Genomic DNA, 24532 nt, shown 5'->3' on the forward strand with positions numbered 1-24532 from the left:
TGTACATTTGCTGTACATGTTTGTGTCGCTATCGCGTATACAATATTCATTAATCATGTGGACACCCGTTCTTGAACCATGTAGGCTACGCATGAATCAGGCGTGCCAGGTGTTTTATTTACGTTTCAGGTGATCATTTAGTTGGTTAAATACGGGAATTGTTCACAGACAGGCTTGGTCATTATAAATATTTTGTGTGTGTGTGTGGGGGGTGTTAGTGTTTTCCAGTTATTGGTAGGCTATGCTCAACTTCGTCCGATCAGAAATGTAGCAACACCTTTTCAAGCACCACGAACCACAAAATGTATTTGTTTGTTTGTTCTGTCCGTGCCGTTTAAAAAGTTAATTTGCTTCAACGGTGTGTCGAGTCTTAATTTATCACAGAAATTAAACCCTGATTTCAAGCAAAGGCAAACGTGTAAAATAGGAAGAAGCACATAACTTTTTGAACGGCATGAACTGAAGAACAACCGCCTCATATTTTTCTGGTTTAGGCTATTGTGCATGAATAGGTAGTGTAATGTAACCTAATGCTAATTATTTTTTACAATTTATCTGATGTTATCTTTCATCTTCATTGAATAGGCTAATCAATATGCTAATTATATACATGACTTTCAGGAAAGTCTGGTATTTTAAAGCAATTAGGTTTTTTGAATGAATTGAAACGTGCTAAATGATTAAATATAAAAGTAATTTGGATGTTCATCTCGACCAAAATCTTCACATCTTAAATACAATTTGATCAAAAAATTAAATACAAAACACAATCACAAAGTTATCGACTTGTAATGCTTTACACGTACCGCCCAAACCGGCGTTTTTTATAATACCTCCGAGCTTTTTTTGTTGTTGTTGTTAACGTTGTATTTGGCTTAATGCCTAATTTTATTCAAACTCTGATCATTAGCTACTGATTCGTTTGAAAACCAATTTTCCTCTGATGAAAACACTATGAACTTGTATGAAAAGGAATGTTTACTCTCCTTGGGGTAATTCTGGCTTTAATTCACTTCTTAGGTTATAAATAGCTGCTCGGTTGATCAAATGTTAGGTTAGCCTATCTCTATTGATTTAATGTCCAGCACAGGGAAGTTGCTTAAATATTGCATTACCAACCCAATTTTTCATGAGTGTAAGGTTATGACAACAACCAAACATGGTATAGCATTGATATGATCTGAAAATATTATAGTTGTGTAAGATAAAAGCAGTCCTTGACAGCTCATCAGATAATAAGCAGAGTAATTAAGAGGCAATTACGGCTATTACAAAGTACTCACACTGGCTCAGATTATCTCAAGTGCAGGGAAGCACAATGGGGTGCGTGCTGTTGAATAAGCATGCATATAATTAAACGACAATCATTTTAACTGGTCCAGGTTATCAGTAAATTGTAAACATTTTTTAAACTATAAACTTTAGTTTGTTTCTTAGAAATGTACCTGCAGCACATGCATCTGTTGTGTTGTATTAATTCATGAAGATTAGATTCATCTGCTTTCAGAAACAAAAAAACATTATTCAAGCTCATGAAATGGCTAAAAGATTTTTCATATCATTCAAACGAATTTGATCAGTAATCTATTCCATCTGAGAGTTAGAAAAAGAGTGAGCTGATAATTCAGTTTCTGAAAAATTGGAAACTAAATCTGGCTGTGCATTCTCAAGAAGGGGAATGCTATGGGTTTCTGTAACACGTGTCCAGTAACAACCTCAAAATGGTGCAAAATAATTAGCCGTAATCTTAAAAACAAATCAAGATATGTCTCTTCACAAAAGGGATAATAAGTCGTTTGTATGCAATCTTTCAAATGAACTAAATGGCCATGGTTGGGAAAGCCTGCATATAGCCTTAAGTCACCTATTCAATCTGAATATTTTGCCTCTGCACAAAAAGGCGTATTGAACTGAAATTAATGGTAATTAGTGGCAGCCTAGTAAAGATACTTAAACTTCTGTGGGTCATATTTAATCTAAGTAGACACCCACTTTCTTAAAAGACTATAACTTTTAGTGCCCTAAGACAGACAAAAAAAAAGAGTTTGTGTATTTATTTGAATCTGATTATATTTGTTATATTTAGCTATTGTCACGTTCAGGGTTCTATAATTACGTCGTAATATATATGCTATTTACTCCAAAATACAGATTTTTTTTTATTGTAGTATCTCTCACCTTGGTAGCACATTAGTGAGACTCTTTCAATAGTGACAAGGATTAAAAAAGCAAACCTTGTGATTCACTAAATTTCATGCTGAGCCTCTGGTAGCAAGCCAGTGTTTATTTACCCAAGCACATATTTTATTTATTTCAGAATGTCGAATGGTAGTCAGGCCTCTTGGCACTGCATGTACCTTTAGGTATTCTGGCTCATGCTCAGGGAACATTTTAACTTATGTTTTAAAAAAGATTTAAAACTACATTGTTTTGTTTGCTGTACATTTTGGGATATTAAAGGAATTTATATCGAATACTTTCACTCCTGAAGTTTCTGGGTTTAAGAAGAGTTCAGGCAAGGAGTCTCTCACAGTTTAGTTATATTGGTACAAAATTTGTCACACCCTTTAAGAGGGAAGTGATTAATATTACAACGGCGATCAATACAAGCGTAACTTATCCTAAACACCAGGCGGCCTGGAAACAACTGACGACTAAGCACTTTAGCTAATGGCCCGTGCCTGCTGTGTAACTCTAATGTCTAGACCTCTCTGAAAAGACACAATTCCAGTGCAGTATTCATTGCGAAAGAACTTGCACAAATGATTAGAATACTTAATTTTTAGATTTTTTTTACAATGTGAAAAAAGAATGGATATTTATCAGCATATATTTTAGTGCAACAAAGCAAAGTAATTTTTCAGAGCTACAAAAAAATGAGATGATAAAGGGAAGCTTTTGATAATCTGTGGATTACATAATGGAATGACTTTTTTTTCAGTTTATCTGTATATTGGTATCTAATACAGTAGTTAAAATTAAAATGTCCTACCCATTATTAAAAAAAAAAAATTTAATCAAGCTCCAAAAATGGCTTGTTTTAAAATTGTGTGGTCTGTGATGTGAGGTGGGCAAATAAAGGGCAATAGTTATAGTGTGACATCATCGTACCATAGGCCACGACGTCCACTGTTGGGCTGAACGATTAATTGCATTTTGCAATAATTTCGCGATATGATGAAACGCGATTTTGTAATTGCAGCTTGGTAATATGACACACGAGAGAAAAGCAGTCTGCAAGATCATGCATCAACTTGGCCCGCTACGCATATACTGTAGGTCTGGCATACAGGAAAGAACAATTCATTTTTAATGTATGTGATATTGTGTTTTTTATTCTCTCTCCAACAATTCTGGATCGAGAATTTCTGTAAATGATTTCTGTAAATTCTGTAAATAGTGAATAATGTTTTTAAAGCATTCATACTTTGCAATGACGTTAGCCAATCATAACAGTTAAAAACGGATCATTTCAGACTGAGGGTTAGAATGAAGGTTGAAAATATATTTTTTTCCTGCATATGTCTATTTATTTTTCTTGGTGCTAAAAACTTTATTAACATTATAAATGAACCTCACGTAACTTATTATAATAATAAAAAAAATATGTGTCGTAACCCTTTTAAGTTCATGGTATATCATGATCTATAAGTGATATATAATGGGTATATAATACCCATTAAAGTGATATATAATGGGTTGACAGGTTTGTCTTAGAAACTGCAGAGAGACAGGGGAAGTTTAACTGAAGGAGACTGTTTTGCATCGTCTCCGTCCTGATGCTTTGATTTCCAGGTTAGACAGTCCTCTTCAGAGAACCACCAACCTGGAATAAGCTGTTCCTCTTGGGGGAACAAAGAGAATGCTTCAAATTCCAGTCTATCATTTTGATCTTGTAAAGCACATTGCTGAATTGCTTTTATAGAGGTGACTTGATGCAAACTACTTACTTTAGAAAAGGACAGACTGCCACTGCATCCACTTCAGAGTCCGTTTTTATAAAATAGAGCCTTTTGCCTCATAGGGACAAAAAGTGAGGCACAAAAAAAAAATCTGCTTAGCAACACATTTTAGGAATGCATATTACAAGGTGGTTTTAAAGATGAGGCAGGATTTTGCAGAAACGTGATGTCAAAGAATGCTTTCAAGAGCCCTCAAAAAGTACTAAATATACTAAAGCGATTTGGGGTTTAAATGTGTTTGCATTTTTTTTTTTTGGTGTTTTTTAATGCCAGATGGTGTAGTTACAAAATCTACCAGCATAGGCTAATGGGACTATTTGTTAATCAACAATTTATAAACCATTTTTGCTTCTGACTAACAGAGATTCATAACCCATTGCTTTGAGTTTAGTGTTTGTAGAATAACTGCACATTTTTGCAGTCTGTTTGAGGTTGAATACACATGTCTATTGTAGGTCAAATGCTTCCAGATGTCTTAAATGACTGATAATGAATGCAGTTGATCAAATGTGTGATCTAGCTGTAGCCTTGTACCGCCAAAATGAAATCATTAGGCCAGAGAACGTGTCTAAAGATAAAATGAATGTTTAATGATATGTTTCTACTTTCATAAGCAGCCTTTTAACTTGATTTAGTCCTCCTGCAGAATAAATATGACCTGCGGATCGCATAGTCACAGACATTAAACTATCGCAATCTTCCGGACATTAGTATGTAGAGTGCGAGCTATTTAAAATGGATATGTTGATAGGATCAGCTGTTCTTAACAGCTTCCCATTTAAAACCTTATCAAGCCACAGCTCTCTATCACAGAGTAATCATGTGCAGGCTAATAGGTTAATGTCAGCTACCTTAATATTTTGATAAATATGTTGATGTTGTTCCACAGCTGAAATTGATAGATGGCTTGATACCCTGTTCTAAATAATAAGGGACGTGCCTAGTCTTTATAGTTTGTAGGCATTGGAGGCAGTGTTGTGTACTCAAGATTCGCACTCGGTCTCATGGTCTCGGTCTTGTCATGGACTTGTGCGCATTTTGACTCGGAATTGACTCGTATTCGAACATATTAGGACTCAGACTTATTCCCAAGTCCACTCGAGTCCCATTCAAAATATGTCATGATTATTACTGTGTGTTAATATTTCTTTAAATTGTTGTTTGATTGAAACAAAAATCCAATGATTGCTGACTTTCTTGTGCGCAACTGCGGATGACTTGAGACTATAACATTTGCGGCACGCAAATGCAGCTGGACCCAGTTCAGATGTGATGTGGAGCCTCTGGCTCAACTATGTATTGAAAATGTCTGCCTTATCATCCATAATTCAGTTTGCATATAAAGAATTCATGTGCAGTAATGTTATGTGAAAAAGTACTTACTGACTGTAATAATTCATAAGTCATAATTTTGATAAAATTACCTTTACACCACTATGTGGCCTTTTTACCATTACAGTGTACATGATTCCATGGTATATTTGGTTTACTGTTTGAGCTTGGTGCCAATTTTATTGTTACCACCAAATATTTGACATATTCTTGAAGATATTTTTAAGTCTGGAATGAGACCAACCTTAGGTTATCCAACCTCTCTGGTCTCGACTCGGACTCGACTGTCTTTGGTCTCGGTCTCGACTCGACTCTCTTTGGACTCGGTCTCGACTTGGACTCGACCCTATGGTCTCGACTCGGACTTGGTTGTCTTTGGTCTCAGTCTCGACTCTTACTCGACTCTCTTTGGATTTGGTCTCGACTCGGACTCGACTCTCTATGGTCTCGGCCTCGACTCGGACTCAACTGTCTTTGGTCTCGGACCCGACTTGGACTCGACCCTCTATGGTCTCGGTCTCGACTCAGACTCGACTGTCTTTGGTCTCGGTCTCGGCTCGGACTCCACCCTCTATGGTCTCGGTCTCGACTCAGACTCGACTCTCTTTAGACTCGGTCTCGACTTGGACTTGACCCTCTTATTTTCTCGGTCTCGACTCGGACTCAACTGTCTTTGGTCTCGGACTCGACTTGGACTCGACCCTCTATGGTCTCGGTCTCGACTCAGACTTGACTGTCTTTGGTCTCGGTCTCGACTCGGACTTGACTCTCTTTGGACTCGGTCTCGACTCGGACTTGACCCTCTTATTTTCTCGGCCTCGACTCAGACTCGAGTGAGCGGGTCTCAACTGCAACACTGATTGGAGGCCACAGGAAGACCTAGTGAGCTGTGAGCTACTAGAATTGTTTTTATTTTTGATACCTTCTCTCAGGCTTATTGATGGAACAGACGATTGCTAGCCACCTCACTGTATATTTGTGCCTCAGCATCATGTTTCTTTAGCATGTTGCCTTCCTGGAGTGGTTGGCTGTGAAAACTGAATAATGATGCCTTCGGAGGCAGTATTTGGAGTTCAGAAGGCATCAAGGATAAAGGCACTGTTACTCATTGTTCCAAGTTGTTTTTTGAAGCCAATGTAGATTTAGATCCTTTGCTGTCTAAAATATCCCACTATCTTGTGCAGTTCACGGTTGTTGGAAAGAATAATGGAGTTGCTGTAAATAGTTCAGAATTTTTCATTTTACAATTTTTTTTCAATGTTTGAACACTTCATTTCTTCAGGGAAGAAGGTACAAAGCTCACATTTTAAGTATTACTTATGAAAGGTATAGGCTATGGTCTCATTTATAAATTCCACCAGGATATTTTTACCATTAATTTTATTTTTCCTTGGTTTTCTCAGCATAACTGGCACAGGCAACTTGTGTTTGCTGGGAGATGTATACGTACAGTGAAGTGCATTCTATAGATTGTGCCTGAAACTCCAGCTGGAACAAAGGGTTCCCAAGTGCCTTTGTTTCTCTGGCTGGATGGTAGGTTTCTTTTTCTTCTTGCTGTTGCAGCAACACATTCTAAAAATGGGATGCCTTTACACTTGCTCTGAGAGCAGTCTCATGCGAGTGTGTTCGGGTATGTGATGAAACACTATTCTTCGGGGAGAATAGGAGAAGGCTGACAGCAGTTCGAATGGACTTGTCCTTGTGGTCCTGGAATAATTTGCATGTGTTTGCTAAATATTATACATATGACAGATGTTAATGTGCACTTCAGCAAATGAAAATGGATTAAGTATGTGATTTCATTTTGAAATATATTGGGGGCTTTACTAGGGCTGTGCCATATCATACCGTCCACGATAATACCGGTATAAAATTTTACATGATAAAAAATTGTCATATCGCGATATTGATGATATGATGACGTATGGCGTATTTACGTTACTTAGCGCGTGCACAACAACACAGCAGCATGTAAGCCTCCGGATCAGATCAAGATTTAGTTCCTAAAAAGGGCGCTACTTCAATAGTATGGAAGTTGTTTGAGTACAAGAGGTCAGATCTCCAACAACACAATTTATTTTTATTTTTTTTTATCAAATATGCATGAAAACTCGTTTCACCACTTCCCTACTAGCGTACATTTTGCATTCGCCTAATCTTCCTTCAGAGTTTCCGCAGTTCGGGTACAACAGTCAACACGATTAAACTCTTTCTAAGATGATTCAATGTTACTATTATTATATTTGTAAATAAAAGGTCTATGGTTTCGCATAAAACAACTTTATCTTGCTGGACTTTATTGCTGTAACGTTAACTAAATCATCATGTTACTTTCTACCGGCCGGGTGTCTGTTAGACTAGAGCAAAACACTAGAGTCAGAGCACTGTTGTTCATCACGCGCACAGTAACTGAAATGTAAAACTGTTAAAAGAAAGGACTCGATAAACGATTGCACAGCTAGATGCTGTATATTATACACGACGCTACGCATCAATATTTATTTACTTTGTGCTTTGAACTGTTCAGTGCGGAGTATTCGACGCGCTGCGCGTGCGCGCTGTGACTCCGTGTTGCTTCAAGCGCATCATTCAGCGCTCGGGATGCGCATAAGCGCTGTGCGATATATTGGAGCCTTTCATATCATAATACTTTTGCGCAATAAAAGATTATTAATAGCCTTTGTTCTGTCCTATCGATCATATGTTGCTGCCTCATTAAACAGCTGTGCTATACATTTTAAACATGCCTCAATTTTATAGTAGACTATGCTATATAATAATTAATCCTTTTGATTTATTACCTTGTTTTTTTTTCATGAATGTACAATACAAAGAGCAATGTGTAAAGTTTTACCAGATTTAGTGTTACAATTGTCTCTTATTTATTCCCCACTAAATGTTTTTTTCCCTAAATGTTCCAATTTTATACAATTATTGTATAAATTAGGTATTGTATACCTCATTTGATGCTAATCCAAAAACTATGCAGGCAGACTATTAGACTATTATTTTTGTACTTCAAAGTTTAGGTAAATTTTATTAGGTGACAATATTGTGCAGGCTTCTGAAGTTATTGTTAATATTGTTAATGTATTACTGTAGTTATTGTTAAAATAAAATGATAAGGAGTTATGTTATACTTTTTTTTTTTTTTGCACTAATGCTGCTGCCAGCCAGCTGCAATCACCAATAAAACATTGTTTCATATATATTTTTTCTATATCGTGATAAATATCATTATCGCAAATATTCTTGAAATATCGTGATATAATTTTTAGGCTATATCGCCCACCCCTAGGCTTTACACTGGTGAGGCAAATGTGTGGGATCTAAAAGCTTTCAGTCTCTGTCGCTGTGCTCTTCTCGATGCTCATCTGTAGCGCTGTGTGAAAGGAGACTGAGCAAAGCTGGAGCAGACAGAATTTTGTCCTTTTAGTGCATGACAACCACACACTCATTTTCTTATTCATGCATAATATGATCCCCCCGGCACAAGTTCAATTAAGGAATCTTCTTGTGATTTAAGGGAGCCATTTAAATTGTAATGGAGAAAAGAGATTTGCTAAAAAAGCATGTCAGAATGATTTTAGGCATGTTTGTGTTTTTGTCTCTGTGTTACTGTTATTGAGATGTCCAAAGCTGCATGAATACAGCCCAACTGTCTGCAGTCTGTAATATGTGCATACATGTATGTTTAATGAACAAAAGAGGCTGTCTCAAATTAATGAACATCAAAACACTTTGGTTCCGTGTGTGTGTGTATGTGTGTGCAGTATATCATTAAAAAGTTTGGGGTCAGTAAGATTTTTGTTTTTGGAAGAAATTAATGGTCGTATTCAGCAAGGGAGTATTACATTGCTCAAAAGTCACAGTAAGCCATTTATAATGTTACAAAAGAATTCAAATAAATGCTGTTCTTTTCAACTTTCGATGAATCCTTGATAAACATTTAATCAGTTTATAATTTTCATGTGTTTTTAAGCCTTAAAAGAGAGAGGCAAAAGAGAACTCAATTTACAGTAGCACGCGTTGGCTGTGCGAGCAAATATTGTTCTTGTTCTTTAAAAATTGTTCTTTTTCATGTCGTCTTGCACTTGAACAGACACATTCACACGAAATTGTCAAAATTAAAAGTATTCTAGGAAACCTAGGTGGTTATGTCTTAAAGGGATAGTTCACTTTGAAATTAATTTTTGATATGTTTTAGCTTACCTGAAGGGCATCCAAGATGTAGGTGTCTTTGTTTCGGCAGTAGTTTCAATTTTGATATTTTTAGGTCAAACCGTTCTTGTCTGTCAGTCATATAATGGAGGCATATAGGGGCCACCTCAAAGAGCATGCAGATAGAAGTCCAAATTAAACATGATTTAATGACTCGTAAATATAAGTAGACATTGATGGCCTAAGACACGAAACGAGCGGTTTGTGTGAGAAAATGAACAGTATTTATATCGTTAACGACCAAGGCAAGGGCGCTTCGGTCTGTGCAAGCGCTGGAAAGCACCGGAAGTGATCTCTTGTGCGGTTGCGAAAAAAAAAAAAAACCGACACCGCTGTTGATATATCGAAATAGTCTTCCATTGCAATTTCCTGTATATCGAATTATGTTTAGATCTTCACAGTAAAGGGGAACACTTCTGAAATCTCTGTGTAAACATTGAGTGACGTACACGCGCGAGAGATCACTTCCGGGGCTTTCCGGCGCTTGCTCAGACAGAAGCGCCCTCGCCTTCAGAGTACTTGGACGTTGCTTTGATTACAAGAGATAAAAACGATATAAATACTGTTTGTTTTCATACACAAACCGCTCTTTTCGTGTCTTAGGCCATCAATGTGTCCTTACATTTACGAGTCATTAAATCATGTTTAATTTGGACTCTGTGCATGCTCTTTGAGGTGGACCCCATATGCCTCCATTATATGATTGACAGACAAGAACGGTTTGACCTAAAAATATCAAAATTGAAAATACTGTGGAAACAAAGACACCTACATCTTGGATGCCCTTAAGGTAAGCTAAAACATATCAAAAATTAATTTCAAAGTGAACTTGTACAGTATCAGTATGGCATTTTCTTAAATTGACAGATGCAAAAAACAATCGGGCCAGTATAAAAAATCCTTAGCGTTGAGCCCTGAAGGATCATGTGATACTGAACGCTGGAGTATATCAATATAAAATATATTCTACCTGCTGGGTGAAATTTGACATTCTGGTGTAAACAGGTCTGTTTATTATAGCTGATATTTTAAAAACACGATTAGATGATAAATACATTTTAAAAACCCTTTGTAATACATTAAATCTCCTGATTCGTTTAGCAGAACTCTAACTTTGTTATGCCCCCCCCCCGAAATGTGCAGAAACCAACTGTGCTGGCATCTGTCAACCAGCTATCCTTTTGACCTGACAGTTTATTTCCCTACTTATTCGAAGTTAAGAGAGCAGGGGAGAGGAGTGATGCAGCACACGTCAGGCTCACTTTTATTATAATTATGAAGACAGGATGTTCTTTACTGTGGAGGTTAAACATTACTATTTGGTGTCTTTTCCTGCCCCCTAAGAAACCTCTGGGAAAAACCATTATCATTCACACTGAATTGTTGTTCAACCATTACAACAAATTTGTTTAGGAGACATGAATGCTTAAAGCCAGCGTTAATATTTGATTTAGAAGCATCTAATTGTGTAGAAGTTTTTGTGTAAAAGATTAATGGTCCAGTGTGTTGAGCTGTACGAAATGTAAATATTACCTCTGGCTAAACTATAAAGAAATATCCACATTCCCGCTGGGCCAGTAAGGTTAATTAAGTAATGTAAATTAGGGTGATGGATGGTGCAAGGTGATGTATGATGGGGAAAGAAATGAAAAGAGAAGAGCTTTCTAGTAATGTCTTGGGTTTGAGATCGGCAGAAGATGGAACCATCATAATATTCAGAAACTGAAACAAGTTTCCCTAACTCGTCTGAAACAAATATTATGATGCCCATTGTAAAATCATTGTGCTGGGAAGCGACATGTTCAAACATGTCAAATTATAAACTGTTAAATGGCAAAGTATTACATGAAGATCTCACTCTTTGAATATGACTGCATTTACATGCACAAGAATATTGAAATCAATCAGAATTTGATCCTATTTTGACATTTTTCAACCAGCTTTGTGTCGTTACGGTAGATCTGTGTACACTTTTCCATGTTACCTGCACACATATCTCCCAGTTTATTTGTCGGCTAAAGACTTTTTACAGCTCCATGACTGAAAGTGTCCAAATTGGGTTTTTTATTACAGATCAAGCATATCCTTCAATGTGGGATTTTCATTATAAACATATGTTGTCTTTTCTGAATGGGATTGGTACTGTGATTATTTTCCATGGTACATTCTTAAAAGGGCTGGTTTGAGTAACATACAATTAGCCCAAACTAGTTGCGTCCTCCGTCAGTCATCACTTTTAGCTAGATTTAATCTTTCTTAAAATATAACTTTGCAGCTTTGTGTGAGTGTGTCAGGAGAGCGAAGCAATTGTGCACTGATTCTGTTACAGATCACAGAGGAAAAAGTGAACACAAAGGAATTGTAATGAATAACCTTGAAATGATTTTAGGTTGAAAAATGCATTTTACTAGAACAAAAGGGTGATTTACCTCCCTTTTTCATCGCAGTATTATCCTAATATGGTTGATTTTGAATTTCCATGTTCCACAGGCTCAGATGATGTATTTTACAATGTGAAAGTCATTTTCAGTTAAAATTTTTATTTTCCAGCCAGTAGGATGATATCTTCAGATTTTCAGGGTTCACTTTGGTTGTCTTTTTGATGGATTGTTTGAAAAAGGTGAATCAAGGGGTGAAAAATATATAATATATTAGGGAACAATACTGCGGGCTATGGCAATAATAACGGTAATATTTGAAAAACCACACCAGCCTGTTTTTTGGTCAATTTGTGGTAATGGATCGACCTCAGATTGTTTAGGCCCAAAGGTTTTTTCACATTTTTGTTTGTTTTTGAGAACATTATTTGGATGGATCAAGCATTCAAAAATTGGTTCAAGCTGAACAAGGATCATATAATTCAGTCTAGAATCTTCTTGTGAACTACAACCATAGAGAAACTTCACAGAGCCCTTAGATGAGTGAATAAATTTGTTTCATTCTGTGATATGCCCATTATTTTTCCTGCTTATTGAAATGTCAATGGATTTGAATGCTTGAAGTTTTTTTTTTTTTGCGCCGGTGACCGTATAGGGCACTCCTTAAACAAGCTGGGGTGAATTGTTTTTGGAAGTGTGTAACAACAGATGACAGAGAAAGATGCCAGACCAGAATTTAAGCCTGAATCTTTCCTATTATGCTGTGATAGTCATTCCACAAGGCCACTCACCCTTGAAATTGTTAAATGGATAAACTAAAAGGCCCATTTGTGGACTTTTTGGTCTTTTACTCACTCAATAAGATCAGATGTCCATCTCTTAAATAGCACCCAGAGACTTTTGTTAGTAAGGGTTGTCATGCATGCTTGCGTGGTATACTCAAGAGATGACTTTTCGTAGTTTTTAAGGGCATCCGAAATCAATGAGATCCAAAAACACATGAGGTCTTACAACACTGTTGTTAGTTTCATGTTGAATTTGTTTGTTTTTCAGCTCACTGGCAGTTCGTCTGATGCAAAAAGTCAAAGGAATACAGCAGCTTTGTATTTTGAGTGATCAGATCTTTTCTGTGCAAATAAAATAGCATTCCCTGTGCATTACAATGAGATACATTTGCAGTTACTAAGTCTGTGCTGAAGTGCTTTTCATGTATCAAATGCATATTCATAAGCAAGAGGACAAAGAGGTTATACTTTCCTCACGTTCCTAAGCTACAGTTTATGTCTATTTTTGCAGAAACAAATATTATTTCAGGATGTGTCCATAGGGACTTTCCGTTAAATCGTTTCTTTGCATTTCATATTGTAAGGTCTCCCTTTTATGGAAGCTTGTTTCCGTCACAGACAGAATAAAACTTTTTAAAAGCTAATTGCCACTTTTATCTCACAATTCTGACTTTTAGATTAGATTTATCATTTGAAGATATTAAAAAGGCCTTTGATAGTGTTAGTGTTTAATAGTGCAGTGTGAAATTGAATATTTCTTTTAGTTGTGTCTTATAATCAGGTTTTTGTCATTCTTTTAATGCATATTTATTTATTTATTTGTCTGTTAGTTGTGTACTGTGTTTATGATTGTACGGTTGGTGGCAAACCAGTTTCCCTACCGGGATTAATACATTTTCAATCAATCAATCAATCAATTAATTTATAAATTTAAATATCTGCACGGCCTATAAAAATGGCAATTTTAGTATACATCTCACAATTCTGACTTTTAGATTAGATTTATTATTTGAAGATATTAAAAATAATTTATAAATTTATATATAGAAAAGTGGCAATTTTAGTGTACATCTCACAATTCTGACTTTTAGATTAGATTTATTATTTGAAGATATTAATTTTTTTTTTATAAATTTAAATATCTGCACGGCCTACTTGGAATTTTGCTAAGGCCCCCAAGTGAAACCCGGTTTCCTGTTTTCCACTGAACCACTGCTTTAAACTTGCCCTTACACTTACTCTCAGGCAGCTGGAAGTGACTAATAGCAAAGAATCAGCAAAAGGACAACAGCAAGAAAGGGTGCAGGGCTCCCGACTAACTTTTTTTACTTGGAGCACTGTAGCCCCTGACTGAAAATTTTAGAAGCGCAAGTAGAAAATTTAGGGGCACACCTTAAGACGAACATAGCAGGTTGTGGAGCATCTTCGGGAACCACAAATTAATCTTGGTTAATTAATTTTGATACATCAATAAAACGATTAAAAACAAGCAACTTTGTCTTAAAATTGGAATATATCTTTCAATACTGAAATTTGAATATTAGGTTGGACGACATGAGACATTTGAGTAAAAAAAGTTGAGATATCTATCGTATCGATATGCTGAAAATTGAATTTTTAAACGACACAGAGTTGGCTTACCTTCTGATTTTCATTAATGTGCTGAACTAGGCCTACACTTGTGGTTACTCTGATAGGACGCCTAGGTTAATCCTCTGTTTTTGCACAAAATTCCAAAAGATTATATTATAACCGGCAAATAATTGTTTTCTAGCTGTGTATTACAAAGCTTTGTTAAGACAATAAGCAGTTTATTTAGAAAAAAAAAAAAAACATTCTGCGATCATTACAGAGGAACCATACAGAGAGAAAATTTCATTGTCAGACACAATCTAGTCTCAGCCTCAGACGTCACGCCCACGGAACGTTGGCTAAACGTCTGATGCATATGGTACACTTAACTGGAAACACTTCAGGAATGTCGAAGTCGTCATCTGATTGGTTGAATTTTATCGGATTTCCGGGGGGCGTCAGTGTCGCGTTTATTTTCGGTCCGCCGGGAAACAAGCGCAGATGTGTGATTGCGGAAGAAAAACTGTTGTGTTTATATGAGTGGCCTATGTGAGTGACAATGAGCATTTCTCAAGATCAGCTAAACGTAGTTGTATGTCCCCTACAATCTATTATGGAAGATCAAGTGAAGTACTTAATTGCGAAGGATATCAGCTGCGTTTGTGGACAAACATGAAACAGACGCTGACATCGCAGCTGGCCGATTCAGTATTCATATATAGGTCGCGCACACTGGATTATAAGGCACATAAGATACTGCAGAGTCAAACGTTTGACTGGGTTTGCGTTATGCATCCACTAGATGTGCTAAAGGCTAAAGGGAATGTAGCGAGTGCGCGGCGCCGGAGGTGAGGCGTTTATTTAGTAGGCGTGAGCGCACTGGGGCGGGGACGTAACTTACATTCGTGTGACAAAGCGGACATAAGATGGACATGAGCGAGTTCGTGGGTGAATTTAATAACACGGAGCGTTGTTAGCGCCTCCGGTGACTGCTGACTGACTTGTTGCACACCGGTCTGTTGTTGTGGGGACATTTCCACGCCCCGAAACATGACGCTGAACGAAACGAACTGTAATTGGTTGTTTGACATGTCGGTCTAACGCCCTTATGGGCGGGCCTTGACCAAAGAAAGCTGCTATGAATTCCAGACCTTCAGCCGTCAGTCTGAAGGTCTGGCTACGCGAGACTAGACACAATCAGACCACCAAACCCTCCAGTACTTGAAAAAAGGCATTGGGATGAAATTCAGACCGATTCCCCGCTGCTACATGCATAGAAGTGAGAGTGAAACAATATGGTTTTCTGCAGGTATAAGCAGCTGAGAGTCTCACAAGTGGGGAGGTGAAATATAATGGTCTCCCTTCACCTGCTGACTTCCCTTCCTTTTCTCGCTCCATGTTTTACACAAGTTGTACAGGTTCATAATTCTCAATTCTGCTGAGCATTAATTTAGCTGCGACAGAAGGGGTTCCCTGGAGGAAGCCAGGTGACAGCTTCATTTCAAGCCCCTTTAATGTTGTGTGGCTGCTAAGTCTCCGGCTCAATTCTCAAAAGCACCATAAATTCCTCAAGCACAAAATATTACAGTTGTGCGCGGCAGCTTTTCAATTTGTGTTTGTCATGCGAATGAGGGCTTAGTAGGCTTACGCCGTCAAGTTACGTTGATGCGTTCTACGCTGAGTGTTTAATTGTTGTTAATAAATGTTCCACTGGAAGCTGAGAAGATCTGAAGGCCTTTTTTGGAGTTTTTTTTTTCCTGATTTTCTGGGACATTATTTGACCTCAACACTGTTTTTCTTTCATTTAGAGATTGAAAAGTTCGAAGGAGACGAGTTGAGGAAAGATGGTGAGGTGAAGAAATACTTGGATATCATCAGCAACAAAAACATCAAGCTATCGGAGCGCGTCCTGATCCCGGTGCAGCAGTATCCTAAGGTAAGACCTCAGTGTTCCATGCAACGTAAGGAGTGATGACGTGAGTGCCAAGTCAATGTAATAGTCATGGAGATCAGAGAGGATCGAAAGCAATTCATTAGCTTTATGGGATCGCTGTGCTCTTGGTAATGACTTAAATGCGTTCTGTGTCTGGCAGGAGCAAACTAGATGGTGTCAGAATCTGATTTGTGCTGCACTGCAGATATGCTGTTATTTACACCTAATATTTGTGTCCTGGTTCCTGGCTTTCTCAGAGTAACAGGCACGCCACAACTGTCTAGCTGCCTCATCTTGTAATCGGGAAATTAATCTTTATTTTTTTTTAATTTTTTTATTTATTTATTTATTTATTTTTTTACGTATTACCAGCAGGAAATTTCAGCTTCTCAGTGCCAATAGAGTTGCATTTTATTTAGCAACATGGTAAGTTTTGGACCAAGTCTTTTTATTTATTGAACATCCTGCGGGGCTTTGACTTTGTACCAATTGTATTTATGTTGATCAGTTTTATTCACATTTAACAGCTGAGGGTATTTAAATGTGCCATAAAATAAGACATGAAGTGTATTTGGCGCTTGGTGGTTAAGTTTGATTTCCGCTGATAGTTTAATTAGTGATTCAGTCATTAAAGTTCCAGAACTGCCTGGTTTGATTCATCTGGAAACAATGTTACATGTTGCACATCACAGTTTTGCCATTATTTTAAATGGAAACAAAGTTTTTTATTTTTTAGGTAACTGGTTATTTAATTCAGAGTACTCGTTCGTTATCACGTTCGGTGCACACGGCACTGTATTATTCGGCATTGTGTTACTTTAAAATGATGCTTTGAAAATGAGTGGAAAAAGCCCATGAGCATCACACGGACGGATTCATAAAGCTTCAGAGCTTCTCATATGTTGCCTGGTTTTTTACTGTTTCTGCTTTAGGAAATGAATCCCTGGAGCACTACAATGCTCTGCCTGTTTGATGGGTTTAGTAGATTTGTGCTGTCGAAAAAGAGTACAAAGAACACGCCTTAGGTTTAGGTTTTACATGTCTTGTTCGAAATGTAACAATGGAATTTTCCCAAATCCTGAGGATCTTGGCTGCTTTGTAGTTATGGTAATTTAATGGGAAAGTTCTCTTGTGAAATTCTTGGAATGTGAGAAATGTAAAATGTCATAGCATTTATTAATATTAAGTGAAGTTTATATATTTTTTTAGGATTTTACTTTATTTTTCGTTTTTTGTTACAAGATAAGAGGGTGTATTTTTCTCGCACATATAAGCAGATAAAAGATGTGTAAATTGTTATAATTTTCTGATGCAAGTTTTGTTGTGAAGCTTGACTGCATAAAATAGAGTCAATGCATTCAAGATGTTTTTTTTTTGGAATCTAATCTTAGCAGTTTAGGTTATTATTGATCTGAGACATGACAATATATCGGTATCATATCGGTATCATATCGGCCAGTATATGTTTTTTATTTATATGTGTAAATTTTCTGTTTTATATTGTTACATTTAGATGACCTTTGCTTTATAACTCACATAGTTACATAATCATTAAAAACACTAATAATTTAATAACACTTTATTTTATTTTGAGCAAATCTCAGATTAAATAACTTTTTTCTTACTGTATATCATGTTTTGATACTAAATTCACTTGCAGTTAATTCATAAAAATGTGTTTTATTTTAATGTGTACTATTTATTTTTCTATTTATTTAGAAAAAATTGTATAAATTAAAAAATATAGAATTTTAATTTCAGCCATATATCAGTTATCTGCCATAACAAAATAAAATACACAACAAAATAATTATCAGCTTATTTTTTCAGCGTATTTACTGTAATATCGGCTCATCCCTTAAAATAAGTCCTGCTTAGAAAACTTACTTGTCAATGTACTTGATACAGAGCTTGGATATACAAGCTATTTCTCTGGTGTAGACACTACCCAAAAAAAAAAAAAGGTTAGCTTAACACTCAAATAAGTTGATCAATGAACTTGTGGACCATAACAAATGATAGCTTATAGAGTCTAGACTTTATGTTATGCTCTCTGTTACAAATCCCCAGGATTTATCTATGTGCGGTTAATTAATCCGTGTGTGACGACAGCTCTGTCTCTGAGTTTTGTTAATCATGCTTGATGAGACTCCAAGGAAGAGCATCTTTGCTGCAGCTCAGAATAAGTGAGCTGAAGTCGATATTGGGTTTCTTTTGATCCTCTCATTAAATCAGGCTAACTTTAGTTTAAATATTTGCATAATGAAGAATAGGCCTTGTGGACCTTGAATGGCAATTTGTTTTGTGTCCTTTTTTCGTATTTGCTCAAATGTTTATATTGACCTTGACGTAAAGTGCTTGTTATGAGTAATTACTCCTCTGCATCGTTTCAGATTGAGACTTTTTATGCGTTGCTCCATTGCTTTGAAGACTTTTGATTTACTTGACAAGATATTAATTGCACATCACTGTTGTGCTATAATGCAATGGCGTGTTCAATATTCATGACACATTATTTTTCCCCCCAAATGATCACATATCACTTTATTTAACTATTAAGAAATATGAAAGAACAATTCATTTACAGTAGCTCTGACAGCAGCACTGACAGCAGACTCTGTTTAAATGATTTTATTCGGGGAATATTAAATTCACAGGCTTCTCTGAGCTGAGAGAGTTTGACAAGGTTAGAGAAGACAGGGGAACTAAAACTTAATTCTAATAAAAGAATGCTGTTTGTTTTCTATGATTTGCAGCCATATTGTCCACAATGCCCTTGATGAATTACACAATTTAGAGGCATCATGATCATAAAAGGAGAGTACAACTTGGGTCTGTCGATAGATAGATAGATAGATAGATAGATAGATAGATAGATAGATAGATAGATAGATAGATAGATAGATAGATAGATAGATAGATAGATAGATTCTGCTACTGTATTGGAAAAGTCAGCAAATATGCTTAGTTGATGTGGATGGTGTCCACCAAATGTTGAATCAATGGATAGTTTTATCCTGGCTACTATTACTCATACAACTCTTTTTTATATCTCTTTGCACAGATCTGTATATATTTCATTGTGACATCACAAAACTACACACTGTTTTCATTTTTCATCAGTTATCTGAATGCAAAAGTATTTGATTTACCATACTTTAAGTTTGCACAAAAGCACAGTCAGTGGTTTTCTATGAAATATAGTCCCTGCTGACATAGACCTCTGATACCTGTGAGCATTGATAGAAATCAAGAGAGTGTCACACGCTCTCTCTCTCTCTCTCTCTCTCACACACACACACACACACACACACACACACACACACACACACGCACACAGAGAGAGAGAGAGAGAGACCAAAAAGAAGGCCCAAGAGATGAATGGGGTACCTGCCTCACCATCTGTTAAAGTCAAAGACACTGTCGTCATGGAAACCACTGTATTTAGATTTAAGAGATGGATTTGGGCAATCTATCAAAGGGCATATCTGCACATCTGAGCATCGCTGCCAATTTGTTTTATGAGTGTCCATGGGTTTTTTCCCCATAGGTAATAGTGTTTTTTGATCAACAGTATTCAGAAGGTATAACTGGAACATGTGCATAAACATTTGGGGAATCTTGCTTTACACTGTAGTCTTCTTCATTGTGTTTGCAAGGGTTTATAAGGTAGCCAGACCGCCTTGGCGTCTGATTTGTCAGAGGATTGTAATTAAGACTTAGCAAATGTCCTTTGGGTACATCTGTTTGTGCAGAGACTCATTAGATGCTATGCTTATTTGGTGCAGTGCACACTGATGAATCAAAATGGTACGGAGTGTGAGTTGTGTAGTAATCTATGCTATCAGTCACCTGATTCCATTGGGCTGAACGTTAAATTGACAAACACATGTCCGGGCAGCAGCACATGCTAGTGGTGCAAAAAGAAACTAGGCAGTTGCTGCATTGCCCATACTTACAGCTGCTTTCTGATTTTCATGCTGCATTATTTCAAACTCATGCCAAATCGTAAGCTAGAAATAAAATGACACATATCTAAAGAAATATTATAGGTAATATATATGGGATATAGGATATAATAATGTTTACATATACATAATTACAGATATATTATGTGTGTGTGTGTGTGTGTGTGTGTGTATACATATGTATGTGTGTGTATGTGTGGGGGAGTGCGGTCCATATGCCGCGGATGCTCTTCATACCCAAGCCATTAATATTTGCTAATTAATTTTAACACTTTAAATTACTAAAATCCATTTGAGGTGTACCATAAACCTTACATTGTAGAATGTTGGTAATACATATGCAACTGTATGTAAACTGTTTATTTATTTGCTGAACTGTGGTCATTTTTTTTTCCAATTCTGACAGTTACGGAGGGTTTTATGTTAGCAGATCCACAGCTGCTTTGGCGCCTAATACATGCTCTGTTGTTACAATATGTATTGTCACCATTTCTTGTTGCGTTCTCATTGGTTTACTGGAAAATGGGGGATTTCATGTGCAGGGAAAGTTGTCCTTGTGAATCGCTCACCCAAGAGGTAAAATGTGCTGTTGCTGCTAGATTTTGATCAATGAAAATCACGTTGTATATGATACAAAACTAACTAGACTATAAATCAAATGAAAAAAAGAGCGTAGTAACTATCACTCTGTCTAGAGCGAACAGGAACGTCTCTCTTTCAAAGGATCTGCACGGGGATATGGGCATCACATATCTTGTAACAATGACTATTGGATATATAATTTAGCATAATACTATGGTAATAATAATAATATGCTAAATTAGATGTTGTTATTTCTATTAATTAGTGTTAGTGTTAGGTTTCGAGGCTTTGTATCTATTTTACATTAATTCTACACAGTACTTTGCTTATCATTTACAGTGTTGTAAATAACGTGTCGTGAACACATGAGATTCTGTTTTTAAGCATTAAACAGCAAGAATTGTAGTGTGTTTCCGCATTATTACATTGAAATCTTGCATTCCGAATTCACAATTTTGCTTTTTATTGTTGTGGTAAACTTCCAGCTTTACCTAAACCTTTCGTCAATACCAAGCAGCAACAAGAAAAGACAGATCTACGACTAAGGTTTGCCTTTATATTTCTGAAAACGCAACTAATCCATTGAGTAGTAACGCCGGTGGTTGTTGTCCCTATAGATTGTAGCTTATCTGTCTCCAGATTTATGACCTTTACATGGAGGTGTAGGCAAGCTCTGCACACAAAGATAATCGAATTGTTGTCTTGTTAAAGAATTCCCTTGTCCCAAAGGCCGACCAACCTTGTCAAAGGTGTTTAACATAGATAAGCTGCTGAACAGATTCAAAATCAAACTGAATACAAAGGGGAAAAATAAAAATCTACAATAGCGAGGAAGTTGTATCTTCTTAATGAATTAGAAGCCTGCTGAGGCACGTTTATTTGTTTTCAGGAAGGTTATATAATTGTAAGCATGAGCTCAGATAAAATGGTTTTCTTGCTGTGCACAGTTGTTGGTTCAAGATTTGGAGAGACAAGAAGTCATGGAAGGAAACACTGAGCCTATGGAAATATGGCTTCTTTCCTAATCGGTTTATAAGGCTTATCCCAGTATGTTTCAAATGACCAGCACCCCATGGGATAACACACTCACTAAGCAGCCAGCGGAATGATGTTGGTGCCATAATCTTTAGCAAACAAATATTTTTGCACTTTGAAAACTTGTAAATGTGTGACTTTCCAATTTTTTGACCTTTCCAGGGCATTATGTTTGTTTTTAAGAGCTAACACCAAAGGAACATGGGAAATGTAGTCTGGGGAAGAGAGTGGATGCTCCTCATTTGTATGGGTAGCAGTGTTTTAACCTGTCAGCCTCCTGACTCTGAGATGGTCTTAATGCGCTGTTTGTTTACCCCGCATCTGTGCTGTCAGCCCCAGAGTGTCAGAGCTCAATATGGGTTCTTTAATGCAGGGGATCCATCATCAACTTTACCTCAGGCTGTTACCTTTTCCAGAGCTGCACTGAACACAAAGTTCAGTATGTTGGAACATGCATTTCTAGTATGATATCATACATATTTGTTATGTATTCTGTTAATGTGCATTTAATTAATAAAGTAAGTAAGTCAGATATAGTTTTCTGCTTTCAGGCAAATATTTATAGTTTAAGCAAGAGCACATTGAATTAATCAAAAGAGAAAATTCTATAAACTACTGCTTGTTTTAAACTTTTGAAGCAGCAGAATTATTTCCTAAATTGATAATAATAAGAAGTGTTTCTTGCATCAAATCAGCATATTAGAATGATTTATGAAGGATCATGTGACACCGATGACTGGAGGAATGATGCGGAAAATTCAGCTTTGCCATCACGAGAGTAAATTAAATTGTTGAATAGAAAACGTTTGTATTTTTGATCAAATACATGCAGCCTTGGTGAGAATGAGCCTTATTTGAAAAATCCCAAACATTTGAACATTAGTGTAAAAATAATTTTGCAAAGCTCTTTGGCTTATTCTGTTGTTAGAGGCGAATATTGCCCAGTATTAAAGCTCTGGCTCTTTCTGCTAGCTCATTAGCCTCCACTAACAGCCAACACTGGCTCTATGACTCTCATCTCTATTTAACACCATAGCACTCTGCCACTGTTTAAACCATTCTCTGCTAATCTGTGTCCATTGACTGTGGCCAAGCCATCTCTCCTGGCCATTATTACATCTCTCCCAGTCCTAGTCCCCAATAATAATCCTGCTATCAGCCAGTGCTAGACCTCGCTAGCAGCACAGCTGGCTAGGCTGGCAGTAGTCATCTAACTCTATCTGCGGATCTTATATGGTTTCACAGCTTATGGAAAGGGTGCTGTGTTTCAACCTCCAGCTCAAACTGCACTAATGGTTATGATTAGTGTTCACTTCGCCAGCTTTGTCTGGCAGCACATTTTGTTGTGAAGCCTGAGGACTTTTGTGCCATTTTTTGCTGAAACAGTCTTGAGGATATTTAGAAGTTTTTGGCTCTAGACATCAAAGTCATTTATAGTGGATATGATGTAGACTATAGCTGTTTCTGCAGAGTCTATAAGGTTTAATTGCCACAGTCTGAAACCCTATCTGTAAATAACATGAGATGGCATGTGTCTTGTTCTTAAAGGGGTCCAATTATGCTTTAAAAAAAAAAAAAAAAATCACTCGAACTGATATGGCAAAACTAATACCATATTAGCATGGTTACAGTAGTGTTTACAGGGCTGAAATAAGGGCCGTTACATTTCAGTAACGCACACTGTAAATGGTAGTTGACCAATCACAACAGACTGGGGCCAGTCTACCAGTCACAGCAGACTTCTTTCCGGAAGGCAGGTTTTAAAGAAACCAAAACATTAAATAACACAAACATATTCAAAATTTATGAACCTGTAAAATTGGACCCCTTTAATCTCTCTTTATCTCAATTGATCATATTCTGTCACTGTAAATTGGCAGCAGATTGAAACTGTACCTTTTCCATTTTTTTTTTTTTGATGTGATGAGGATCATGAAAAATAAATTAGTATACTATTGTTTTTTCATGACATATAAGAATATGCACCTTTGCTGACTGAAAGTCCAGATTAAAAAGACTTTAACTATAGAGGAGCAATTTGCATCATTTTGCATCTGTTGAGATTGGGACAGCAGAAGAGAAATGTTCAAGAACAGCGCACCACAAAATGAAATTCAGATTTAAGTTCATAGAGGGTAGGAGATGGATTTTAAACTCTCAAGACTCTTTCTGAGGAAATTTGAATTAACAAGCAAAGCTGGTCTTAGTGCAGGGATTCAGGGAACCTTTTAGGTCTGTGACCCATTTTTTAGAGTTAGACCATTAGATTGTATTGGTCAACTCAATCTGATTGGCTTGAGGAAACGGTGGGTATATATTTGATATATTTTTGTGAATTTCTTTTCTTATATTTATGGATCACAACAATCTATTTATTTGGAACAATGCAACCATTCTCACCCCATAAATATGAAGCTGATCAAGAGCTCAGTGGTCTTGAATGGCTTCTGAAAAGATTTTGACAGAGAAATCAATGTAATGCACATCAGTGAGCACTGAGCGCAGGTGAAGGTCCCTGTCAAAGGGACTCAAGTGTGAAAAGTCATTTGTTCAGCCAGCCACACACACACACTCTAAACTCATTGCAGGCTCCAAATATAAGTGATTCTGCATGAAAGCACAGTGAATAGCCAGCCGGGCTTTTTAAGTTATCAATAAACACTGCAATGCTTTCCCAGGATTTTTGCAGTGATTTTAGACATACACACTGATCCACGCTCTAGAAGTGTGGGTTAGTGATCTATTCTCCATCACAACAGCACAC

The 24532-nt window shown here is 36.8% G+C and overlaps 1 protein-coding gene across 7 annotated transcripts in view; it reads left to right on the forward strand.

The window, feature by feature from the left end:
- khdrbs2 (KH domain containing, RNA binding, signal transduction associated 2) overlaps nucleotides 1–24532 on the forward strand; it is a 69972-nt gene that overhangs the window by 197 nt on the left and 45243 nt on the right. For all 7 annotated transcript variants that reach the window (XM_039672259.2, XM_039672262.2, XM_039672261.2 and 4 more), the window contains exon 2: nucleotides 16059–16186. In XM_039672259.2, the coding sequence (XP_039528193.2) occupies nucleotides 16059–16186 (128 nt within the window). The remainder of the gene's footprint in view (nucleotides 1–16058; nucleotides 16187–24532) is intronic.

Source organism: Pimephales promelas, chromosome 11 (genome assembly GCF_988280905.1).
Source record: "Pimephales promelas chromosome 11, fPimPro1.hap1.1, whole genome shotgun sequence".
Classification (NCBI taxonomy): domain Eukaryota; kingdom Metazoa; phylum Chordata; class Actinopteri; order Cypriniformes; family Leuciscidae; genus Pimephales; species Pimephales promelas.